Source organism: Hyla sarda, chromosome 3, assembly GCF_029499605.1.
Source record: "Hyla sarda isolate aHylSar1 chromosome 3, aHylSar1.hap1, whole genome shotgun sequence".
In the NCBI taxonomy this organism is placed as follows: Eukaryota; Metazoa; Chordata; class Amphibia; order Anura; family Hylidae; genus Hyla; species Hyla sarda.
In genome coordinates this window covers 64,507,367-64,519,553 of record NC_079191.1, presented here as the reverse complement: position 1 = coordinate 64,519,553, position 12,187 = coordinate 64,507,367, and the positions used below count along the sequence as shown (strand labels likewise).

The 12,187-nt window shown below is 46.4% G+C and overlaps 1 protein-coding gene across 4 annotated transcripts in view; it reads left to right on the top strand.

Moving 5' to 3' along the window:
- SMC6 (structural maintenance of chromosomes 6) overlaps window positions 1-12,187 on the top strand; it is a 141,859-nt gene that overhangs the window by 20,872 nt on the left and 108,800 nt on the right. For all 4 annotated transcript variants that reach the window (XM_056564246.1, XM_056564247.1, XM_056564243.1 and 1 more), the window contains exons 5-7: window positions 6,840-6,976; window positions 8,576-8,637; window positions 10,793-10,873. In XM_056564246.1, coding sequence (XP_056420221.1) covers window positions 6,840-6,976; window positions 8,576-8,637; window positions 10,793-10,873 — 280 coding nt within the window. The remainder of the gene's footprint in view (window positions 1-6,839; window positions 6,977-8,575; window positions 8,638-10,792; window positions 10,874-12,187) is intronic.

The following is a 12,187-nucleotide window of genomic DNA, read 5'->3' as shown; positions in this document are numbered from 1 at the left end:
ACATTATACCTGCACTGCGAGGGTACATTATACCTGCGCTGCGAGGGTACATTATACCTGCGCTGCGAGGGTACATTATACCTGCGCTGCGAGGGTACATTATACCTGCGCTGCGAGGGTACATTATACCTGCGCTGCGAGGGTACATTATACCTGCGCTGCAAGGGTACGTTATACCTGCGCTGCGAGGGTACGTTATACCTGCGCTGCGAGGGTACGTTATACCTGCGCTGCGAGGGTACGTTATACCTGCGCTGCGAGGGTACGTTATACCTGCGCTGCGAGGGTACGTTATACCTGCGCTGCGAGGGTACGTTATACCTGCGCTGCGAGGGTACGTTATACCTGCGCTGCGAGGGTACGTTATACCTGCGCTGCGGGGGGGGGGCACATTATACCTGCGCTGCGGGGGGTATATCTTTATTAATGCGCCGGCAGGGGTCATATCTAATGCGCTGCGGGGGGGAATATTATCAATGCACTGGGGGGCTAGATATATAGGCTATATGTCTGCCCCCCCCCCCCCCCCCCCCCCCCGCAGCACTATATATCTTGCCCCCCACAGCGCTTTTAATATACATATGGCCCCTGCTACGCACAATGTTCATTTTTAAATCTCCCGCTGAGAGCCCTGAATGGCTCCTCAGTACTGACCACACACGATACATCGCAGGTTTGCGGACCATGCCGCCGCTCCCCTGCTTAATAACTTCAGATTGCATGGGGTCTCAGAAGTGAAACGCGATGCGATCAATCCCTCAGTCCATGTACTACAACCATCATCATTGAACAGACTCTGTTCCATGATGGGGGTTGCAGTACAAACACTAATGTAGCCTCCCCAGCTGCAGACTCCCGCAGCCAGGGAATTACTACTCCATCATGGAAACAAGTCTGTTCCATGATGGGAGGAGTAGTAGTCCCGGCTGTGGGAGTCTGTAGGAAGAGGTGTTACGGCCATACATGAGGGATGTTATAACTGGTCTTAACGGATGAATATTTATTCAATCGTTAGCACCTGTTCTCCCTCGCAGGGTCCGTCAGTCTCTGCTCCGGTGGCTCCGCTCCCGTTTCTTCTCCAAGGGCGGCCGTTTCTTCCCCTTCACTGGCAGGTTGTTACAACGGATGCCAGCCTGTCGAGCTGGGGCGGCGTGTTCAGGGATTGGATGGTTCAGGGACTCTGGTCCCCCCAGGAGGCCCTTTTTCCGATAAACATATTGGAATTACAGGGCGATTCTTCTTTGTCTTCATTGGGAGTCCCGTCTTCAGTCCCGTCCTGTCCTGTTCAGTCGGACAACGCCACGGCCATGGCGTACATAAATCGACAGGGCGGCACAGCTTGGCAGCCATGGCCGAGGTGACCAAGATTCTCACCTGGGCGGAGAGCAAGGTTCCGGCCATTTCGGCGATTCACATTCTGGGGGTCCTCAACTGGGAAGCTGACTTCCTCATTCGGTCCTCAATCGACCCCGGCGAGTGGTCTCTACATCCGGAGGTCTTCGCGCAGCTCTGCGACCTCTGGGGCATTCCGGACGTGGACCTCTTTGCGTCCTGGCACAATCAGAAGATCCTTCCTTTTATGTCCAAGTCCCGGGACCCTCAGGCTCTGGCTGTGGACGCCCTAGTGATTCATTAGGGGGGGGGTTTTCCCTACCCTATCTGCTGTTCCCTCCTCTTCCGCTCCTTCCCAGGGAAGCTCAAGGCAGAGGACGTTCCCGCCATTCTGGTAGCTCCAGATTGGCCCCGAAGGTCGTGGTACGCCGACGTAGTCAGGCTGCTGGACGACGCTCCACTGCGCCTTCCTCTCCGCCCGGACCTGCTCTCTCTGGGTCCTCTTTGCCACCCCAATTTACAGTCGCTGCATTTCACGGCGTGGCGGTTGACACTTCGGTTTTGAGGGCCTGCGGGTTCTCTTCCCAAGTCATTTACACCACTCAGGGCTCGTAAGCCCTCCTCCCCAAGAATTTTCCACCGTACTTGGCGGTCTTATTTTCGTTGGTGTGAAGCTCAGGACCTCTCCCTGGTAACCTTGTCGGTTCCACGTCTTCTCTCCTTTTTGCAGTTGGGGTTGGAACTCTGGTTGTCTCTCAGTTCCCTTAAATGTCAGGTTTCGGCCCTTGCTGTTCTTTTCCAGCGGCCCCTGGCTTCTAATTCTAATGTCCGGACCTTCCTTCAAGGAGTGGCGCACGCTGTTCCTCCTTATCGGTCACCCTCTCCCCCTTGGGACTTGAAATTGGTTCTGAGTGCCCTCCAGGGTGCACCCTTTGACCCCTTAGAGAGGTGTCTCTCCTCCTTCTTTCTTGGAAAGTGACGTTTCTTGTTGCTTCACCTCCATCTTGAGGGTGTCTGAATTGGCAGCTCTTTCCTGCCGTTCTCCGTTTCTGGTGATCCACCAGGACAAGGTTGTTTTCCAGCCAGATCCGTCCTTTTTGCCTAAGGTGGTCTCAGCCTTTCATCTCAATGAGGACATTGTCCTCCCGTCCTTTTGTCCTGCTCCTTCTCATCCTAAGGAGCGCTTACTACACAAGCTGGATGTAGTTCGGGCTGTTCGGTCTTATCTCTCCATCACTTCTTCATTTCGTCAGTGTGATTCCTTTTTCGTCCTTACGGAAGGTTGTCGCAAGGGACAACCTGCTTCCAAGGCCACCATTTCTCAGTGGATTTGGTCCGCCATTTCGGAAGCCTATCGCTGTAAGGGGAAGATTCCTCCTTTCAGGGTTGTGGCTCATTCTACCCGTTCTGTTGGGGCATCCTGGGCTCTGCAGAATAGAGCCTCGTCCTCGCAGATTTGCAAGGCCGCTACCTGGTCGTCTTTGCACACTTTCTCGATGTTCTACTGAGTTCATACCTTCGCATCGGCTGATGCTAGTCTGGGATGTAAAGTGTTGCAGGCGGCCGTGGAACGGCCGTCTGCCTGACTGCTTATCTGCCCACCCAAGGGACGGTTTTGGTATGTCCCACGGTCTGTGTCCCCCAATGGAGCCGATAAAGGAGATTTTTTGACACTTACTGTAAAATCTTTCTCAAAGGATCCATTGGGGGACACAGCTCCTTTGGAATTTTCCTTTGGTTCTCTGTCCGAGGGTGTGTTCAGTTATGTTTTTTCTTCTGGTTCTCGGACAGTTTTGGGTTTTTCTCTGACCTGTTGGTCTCCTCCTATTGCTCTGGAATTTAAACTGATTAGCTCAGAGCCTGAAGGCGGGTATATCCTGCTGGGAGGAGCCAAGTTTTTTTTACTACCATAGTGTCACACCTCATAGAGACAGCATCATACACCCACGGTCTGTGTCCCCCAATGGATCCTTCCAGAAAGAGATTTTACGGTAAGTGTCCTTTTTTTACGCTGGCGGCTCAGTCGACTGAGCCGTTGCCTTTAGGCAAGGGCCAGAATGGCTTGGTTGTCAAGTATCTGCCTTTTATTCCAAGGACCAGGGTTTTGTCCCTTTTTGGGACGTACCTCCTCAACTGTATGTTGATGCGCATGCACCTTATTGGCATTTGTAGTCTTGTCTTTCCTAGAACGGGTGTCCTGGTTTTCTCAGAGCATGTGCACTGCTTCTCCATGCCTTGGTATGTTTTTGCAGGGGTTGCTATTCTCACCCTCTGATGCTCGGCTACACAGTGTCTGCTTTCTCAACAACTGAATACTGCCGTTGTAGTGCCTTCTCTCTCCCCTTACGCTGAATTGCTGTTCTGCCCTGAGCAATCAGGAGAGGGTCCTGCCAGCTATGCCTGTAATCACGGCTTCCTATTAGCCTGACACTCCTCCCTCCTTTCTTAGTTGCCTGCTGTTCAGATGCTGGAGCGGTGTCTGCGGTCATGGATGGCTCATCTGCGGCGGTCTGGTCCATCTGTGTTGTGGTTCCTGCCACCATTTTCCTTCTCCCTTGGTGGCGACCTCCTGGATGGTGGGTCCATTCTTCTTATTTGGTCAGTTTCGCCGCACTTGACCCTACAGTCTGCTGGAGTTAGCCTTTCGGTGCCTGGCACCTGGGACTTCTAGTTAGGCTCCCTTTCCCCTCCTTCTCTGGTTCCGTCCTGTTGGGCCTTTGCCTCGGGGTCTTCGGGTCCATTCGAACCAGTGGGGTCCAAGGCTTGTTCTACTTATTCTTCCCTCTTAGTTCATGTTCTCAGGTGCCGGGGAGTTTTCATGCATTGGGTACCCTCTTGGACACCTGGGGTGTCTTTCTCCCTTGAACGGCCTTCCTGCTCTTGGAGCCGTAGTGAGGGCTGGAACCTGGGGTATGCGTGGTACTCTTGCCCAGCTCCTTTCTGCCTTCCCTGTGGCGGTGTCGCTTAACCGCACTACTTCTAGTCTTGTCTCAGAAGTACATTCCCCCGGTGCTTTTCGCTGTGGCTGGGTTTGCTCTCACACTTCGGCCGCTTGTTTGCCGCTTTCCCCCCTTCTCCTCCTTCGGGGTCAGTGTCACCCAGGACAGAGGGTGGTTCTGTTCATTTGGATTACACCAGTCTGGCCAGATTTCTATTTGTGTGGATTTATTTCCCTCGTCCTGCTCTTGACTGCGGTTCTGGCTCAGGGTCATAACTTTGAGGCTTTTTCCTCCCAAGTCCCGTGGTGTGTTTCTGGGAGGATGGTTCTGGTACCTGAAGCCTTTTGGTTCTGTTTATTTTAGCATTCACCGCACCTCTCAGCAGACGGCCCTGTTTTCCAGAGGTTCGAGCCTCCACCTTACTTGGGCTCACCTTCTTCCCAGGTGTATGCAGATTTCCTTAGTGTTTTCTCGCCATGTTCTCTTGTATTGGTTGTCTCTCTGGATGAGGTTCTCTTGTCGTTATCCTTTCCATTGCGTTTTCCTGCCAGGATGGTCCTCTGGCTGGCTCCAGGGTTTCCTGTGACTTGGCTTCTTCCAGGATGGTGTGCGACCGGGACGACAATTCTTGTTCCTCTATGCAACCATCAGGTCTTTGGTCTCTGCACCGGAAGGTTTCTTCCCTGGCGTCCCCCCCCCCCCCCCCTCCATTGGTTATGGGAGCTTCCAGATGCTTATTCTTGCCTCGATTGCCTCTTGGCCCAGGGCCTCGCCTGTAGGCTTTGCAGCGGTTTTGGTTCAGTCTCTGGACTGACTCTCTCTCTCGTTTTTCCCACCCTGGGGGACTGGTTTGGTACGTCCCATCAGTATCTGTGTCCCCCAATGAAGAGCGACCGAGAAAAGTAGATTTTTAGGACTCGCCGTAAAATCTTTCTCGTAACATTCATTGAGGTACACAGCACCCACCCCTTTCTTCATGTCTTGTCTGGATAATCTTTTTCGGTTCTGGGGTTTTATCAGAGTTTTTCCTTTCTAGGGTCCTTCGGACATATCTCTTGTTGGCTTCTCCTACTGCTTTGTGACAAAACTGATTACGTCACTTCCAGGGGACGTGTATATCCTGCCAGGGAGGAGCTGGCTTTTTTTTTTCCCCATAGTATCAGCGCCTCCTAATGGCAAAAGCATATACCCGACTGCATCTGTGTCCCCCAATAAAGGCTATGAGAAAGAGATTTTATGAGTGCAAAAAATCTTTTACACATTTTTGTTTTTTACTTTTTTAGTCGCCATATGGGACTATTACATGCAATCTGTAGATTGCATACTGATCAATGCTATGCCATAGCATAGCAGTGATCAGTGTGATTGGTGCTCCTTTCTACTGTCTTCCATGGCTGGCAGCAATAAAGGATTGACTATTGGAAGCACGGAGCAGGGTAATGGACCTTCGGCTGTCCTCACACCTGATCGGGACACCGCCATTACACCACGGTGAGCACGTGGCATCCACGATCAGCATCCCTGAGCTAACTGGCAGTACATCTCAGGACTTTTAGACACCCCGATCAACTTTGATTGCGGTGTCTAAAGGGTTAAAGGGGTACTCCGGTGAAAAACTTCATAAAAAAAAAAAAAGAACTGGTGCCAGAAAGTTAAACAGATTTGTAAATTACTTCTATTAAAAAATCTTAATACTTCATGTACTTATTAGCTGCTGAATACTACAGTGGAAATTCTTTTCTGTTTGAAACACAGAGCTGTCTGCTGACATCACGAGCACAGTGCTCTCTGTTGACATCTCTGTCCATTTTAGGAACTGTCCAGAGTAAAAGGAAATCTCCATAGCAAACATATGCTGTTCTGGACAGTTCCTTAAATGGACAGAGATGTCAGCAGAGAGCACTGTGCTCATGATGTCAGCAGACAGCTCTGTGTTTCAAACAGAAAAGAATTTCCACTGTAGTATTCAGCAGCTAATAAGTACAGGAAGGATTAAGATTTTTTAATAGAAGTAATTTACAAATCTGTTTAACTTTCTGGCACCAGTTGATTTAAAAAAAATAAAATTTCACCGGAGTACCCCTTTAATGCAGGTCCCGGCTGTGATGTGTGCTTAGCTGCAGATCATAGCTCGGGAGCGGAGAGTGCAGGCGGCTTACCGCACCTCCATGAAAGCTGCTGGGGGACTCCCGCCGGCAGTTATCGGATCAGGTATCGGGGACATTTGGTATAAGTACTCGTGCAAATGTCCAGTATCTGTATCGGGACATCCCTAACTGTGATGATCAGTAACTAATCTATTTTAAAAACCATTATAATTACCATAAATTTATGATGAGTCATGCACATTTATTAAATGGGGGGATTCAGGATTAGCAAATGGAGCAATTTCTTCCAAGAACAGCGCCACACTTCTCCTCAGGTTGTGTGTGCTATTGCAGCTCAGTTCCTTTGAAGCTAATGGAACCAAATTGTAATAAAGTGTGGTGCGGTTTTTGGAAGAAACTAGCTCTGTCTATTTATTTTTGTTCCTTGATATTCCTTGTAATGTTAACTCTTTGATTTCAGTTCTGCTGATGTTACCATTAAATTGCGGAACAGAGGACAGGATGCCTTCAGACCTGACGTGTATGGAGAGTCCATTATTGTACAGCAGCGCCTTACAGCAGATGGTGGTCGCAGTTATAAAATGAAAAGTTCCACAGGTAGATACAAGTGATGTGCACCACACTTCTTACTGTCAGGTAGATTTGTTTCAGAATTTCTATGACAAGTCACCTCTTGTGGGTTATTTCTAATGTGTGTTACTGTTTTGCTCAAGATTTGGTTTACCCTACATGATTAGAACTTAAAGGGGTAGTTCAGGATTGAAAAACATATCCCCTATGCTAAGGATTGGGGATAAGTTTTAGATCGCAGGGGGATCCAACCGCTGGGACCCCCTGCGATCTCCTGTATCCCAGCAGCCCACGAGAAGGGGGCGTGTCGACCACCGCGCAAAGCTGCGGCTGACACGTCCCCCTCAATACAACTCTATGGCAGAGCCGGAGAGCCGGGCCCTGTACGGGATATCGCGGGGTCCCAGAGGTCAGACCCCCCGCAAGTTGAAACTTATTTCTTATCTTCAGGATGGGGGCTAAGTATTTTTTATTTTTTTTTATCCTGGATATCTACTTTAAAGGGGGTATACCTGGTAATAAAAAAAAAAATCATCCATTGTGTTGGCACTGCCATGGGAAAAAAAAGACGTCTTGTCCCCCACTGTTTCATAGTGACGACCTGCTCAGCCATTCACTAACTAAAGTGGGACACTACATCATGTGATTGGCGGGCTGTCACTGCACAGACATAGCTTCCAAGTAGCAGCCAGAAAACTTATCAGGGGACTGGAAGACTTCACAGATGGACTCCCGAGAGGGCAAGATAAGTGATTATGTGTTATATTTTATTTGCTTATTTGTTTGTTCTTTATTCATTGCGGTTCCAGCATGTTTTAATACGCAGACTACTCCTTTAATGCCTGCGACCATCACCACACAGTCATAGAAATGCTATAGAAAGTTGTGCTTGTCAAAAAAACAACCACTTCTTTCTGCTGTGAAGAATAGAAGGCTGTCATGTGATGGCAGCTCTGTTTTTTCTTCTTCTACCATACACCGCAGAACCTGGAAGATGCATATGAGCCACTAAGAAGGCATTACAATGTGTCTTTCTTGCCCTGCACTGTATAGAAGGGTAAGTATTAAAGGAGACCTCCGGCGAAAAATAACTTATCCCCTATCCATAGAAATGAATGAAGCACGTGCCATCTATCGGTAGACGACACAAGCTCCGCACTGAGAGCGCCAGGGTTCTGTCCCGGTGATCATGGGGGGGCTCCAACGGTCGGTACCCCCGCAATCAGCTACTTATCTTCTATCCTGTGGATAGGGGACAAGTTAAAGGGGTACTCCCCTGCTAGACATCTTATCCCCTATTCAGCTCCGAGTGAATATAACATTTTATGTAGGTGTACATGCGTTTTACACATAAGAATGATCTAGGCGCTTGTTAATTGTTTGTCTTGGTCTGGATTATTCTTCATCAATGCTTTTTTGCTCCATCGTAATTGTGCAGAAAATGGAAAGAGGGCGACGTATCGGAACTTGGGCGAAGAAAAACTGTAGCTATAATCCTTGGCAACCAATAAGATTCCCGTTCTCATTTTGGAGAGGCCATATTGAAAAAAAAATCTCATTAGTTGCTATGGACAGCTACTCCATTAAATATCACTTACAATTTATTTTTTTATTATTATTTTAAAGGCTCATTGATTTCCTCTAAGAAAGAAGAACTCACAGCAATCCTTGACCATTTCAACATACAGGTAACGTGATTAAAATTGTGATGGTTGGAATCTTTTATTGTGCTTTACAATATTAACCCCTTAAGGACTCAGCCCATTTTCACCTTTAAAATTTTCATTTTTCCATTTTCGTTTTTTCCTCCTTCCCTTCTAAAAATCATAACACTTTCAATTTTGCACCTACAGACCCATATAAGGTCATGTTTTTTTGCGACACCAATTGTACTTTGTAATGACATCACTTATGTTATAATAAAATCTGCGGCAAAACAAAAAAAAAATTGTGGGGTAAAATAAACCATTTTGTGAATTTTGGGGGCTCTTGTTTCTATGCAGTGCACTTTTCGGTAAAAATGACACCTTATTTTTATTCTGTAGGTCCATATGGTTACAAGGATACCCAATTTATATGGGTTTTATTTTATTTTAATACTTTAAAAAATTATAAACTACATGCACCAAAATTAGTATGTTTAAAATTGGCATCTTCTGACCCCTGTAACTTTTTTATTTTTCCGTATATTTGGCTATATGAGGGCTTTTTTTTTTTTGCGCTTTAGCGCCGTTGTCTCTAGTTTTTAATCGGTACCATTTTTGTTTTGATGGGACTTTATGATTGCTTTTTATTATTTTTATGGTATATGAAGTGAACAAAAATGCACAATTTTACGTGTACGCCACCGACGGTGCGATTTAGCTAACCTTATTTTAATAGTTCGGACATTTACACACGCGTCGGTACCACATGATTTTTTTTTTTTTTATGACATTTTATCTTTAAAAAAAAAAAGGAAAAGTGGGGGATTCAAACTTTTATTAAGGGGGGGGGCGCTTACTCACGTTTATTAATTTTTTTTTTTTGTATTTTTTTGTATGTATTTTTTTGCACAGGCGGCTATACCATGCAGTCTTTTGATTGCATACACTGATCAATGCTATGCCATAGCATAGCACTGGTCAGCGTTATCGACACTCTGCTGCTCCAGCCTGCTTAGCAGGCTTGGAGCAGTAGATCACTGGACAGATGACCAGGAGGCAGGGGAGGTCCCTCTTGTTATCCAGTAAGCTGATGGGGACATCGCAATTCTGTCATGATAGTCCCGATCAGCTGAGCTGCCAAGATGATTTACTTTCCCTTTAGACACTGCAATTAACTTTGATCGTGGCATCTAAAGGGTTAATGCCGGGCATTGGCCCGATCGGCAGTGCCCAGCATTAACCCTGGGTCCTTGCTGCTGATAGCAGTGGGGACCCAACGGATTTGAAGTGATCTCCGCTCGTGACAACGCTTTAAACCCCGGTAACGGGACTCAGGACGTACAGGTACACCTTGGGTCCTTAGGGTGTTAAAGGGAATCTGTCCCCTGTGTTATGCTGCCCAGACCGTAGGTAGCATGAATCGGGTGCAGGGAGAGGGGGGGCCCTATGATTTATCTGAAACACCTGCACTTTTGTGGGTAAATCAAAGTTTAAAAGAGCAGGGACACAGCTAAGTTTTCCTTGAGACAGTTCCCAGAGACCGGAGTGACTGAAACACCCGAGCACTTCAGAGTAAATCATTGTGTTTCTGGGCCCCCTCCCTGCACCTGTTTCATGCTGCATGCGGTTTGGGCTGCATAAAACATGTGACAGATTCCCTTTAATATCCCCACTGGCTGCAAATTTTCACAATATATGTTGGCAAATAGTATTTAGGCTTTTTTATTCAGCACATTCTACCTCAAAAATCTGTGGAATCCAAATCTGAAATACTTCAGGGTTTTGATGCAGATTTTAAAGCTATTGATTCTATTGATTTAAGTTGGAATATCCATACAGAATTGCCATGTTACTTTTTTTTTTCTCTCCTTGAGAAATCTGACACTTTTTGAAATCCGCAGAGATGTTTAAGTGGTTGTGAAATTTTCCATTGAAGTCGGTGGATGATGGTTTTTCATTGAAAGCTGATTTGAATATGGAAATCAGTACAGGGGTTACCTGTGTGTGTTATTGTAGTGTTTTAAGAGACACACAGGCTGAAACAAAACAGTGGATTCTCATTTTAAGACATAGAATTTTTGAAATTTTATTCATGATTTTTTTTAAATGCATTAGAGTAATCAAAGATAAAACTTTTCACCTTCTTCTAGTTTTGTATGTATTTAAATTATAATTTCCATACTGCATTTCTATGTAGGTTGACAATCCAGTATCTGTTCTAACACAAGAGATGAGCAAACATTTCCTGCAGTCTAAGAATGAGACAGACAAATACAAGGTGATTTGTAGTACAATGTTACTGTATGTTCTACCTTTTGTCTCAACCCAAGATTGTAAGCTCTTGTGATCAGGATCCTCACTCCTCTTGTGTCTCCTATTTCCTTATAGATTGTAATCTCTTGTGATCAGGGTCCTCACTCCTCTTGTGTCTCCTATTTCCTTATAGATTGTAAGCTCTTGTGATCAGGGTCATCACTCCTCTTGTGTCTCCTATTTCCTTATAGATTGTAAGCTCTTGTGATCAGGGTCCTCACTCCTCTTGTGTCCCCCTATTTCCTTATAGATTGTAAGCTCTTGTGATCAGGGTCCTCACTCCTCTTGTGTCTCCTATTTCCTTATAGATTGTAAGCTCTTGTGATCAGGGTCCTCACTCCTCTTGTGTCTCCTATTTCCTTATAGATTGTAAGCTCTTGTGATCAGGGTCCTCACTCCTCTTGTCTTTCCCTATTTCCTTATAGATTGTAAGCTCTTGTGATCAGGGTCCCCACTCCTCTTGTCTCCCTATTTCCTTATAGATTGTAAGCTCTTGTGATCAGGGTCCTCACTCCTCTTGTTTCTCCTATTTCCTTATAGATTGTAAGCTCTTGTGATCAGGGTCCTCACTCCTCTTGTGTCTCCTATTTCCTTATAGATTGTAAGCTCTTGTGATCAGGGTCCTCACTCCTCTTGTCTCCTACAGTATTTCCTTATAGATTGTAAGCTCTTGTGATCAGGGTCCTCACTCCTCTTGTCTCCTATTTCCTTATAGATTGTAAGCTCCTGTGATCAGGGTCCTCTCTCCTCTTGTCTCCTATTCCCTTATAGATTGTAAGCTCTTGTGATCAGGGTCCTCTCTCCTCTTGTGTCCCCCTATTTCCTTATAGATTGTAAGCTCTTGTGATCAGGGTCCTCACTCCTCTTGTGTCCTATTTCCTTATAGATTGTAAGCTCTTGTGATCAGGGTCCTCACTCCTCTTGTGTCCCCCTATTTCCTTATAGATTGTAATCTCTTGTGATCAGGGTCCTCACTCCTCTTGTGTCTCCTATTTCCTTATAGATTGTAAGCTCTTGTGATCAGGGTCCTCACTCCTCTTGTGTCTCCTATTTCCTTATAGATTGTAAGCTCTTGTGATCAGGGTCCTCACTCCTCTTGTCTTTCCCTATTTCCTTATAGATTGTAAGCTCTTCTGATCAGGGTCCCCACTCCTCTTGTCTCCCTATTTCCTTATAGATTGTAAGCTCTTGTGATCAGGGTCCTCACTCCTCTTGTTTCTCCTATTTCCTTATAGATTGTAAGCTCTTGTGATCAGGGTCCTCACTCCTCTTGTGTCTC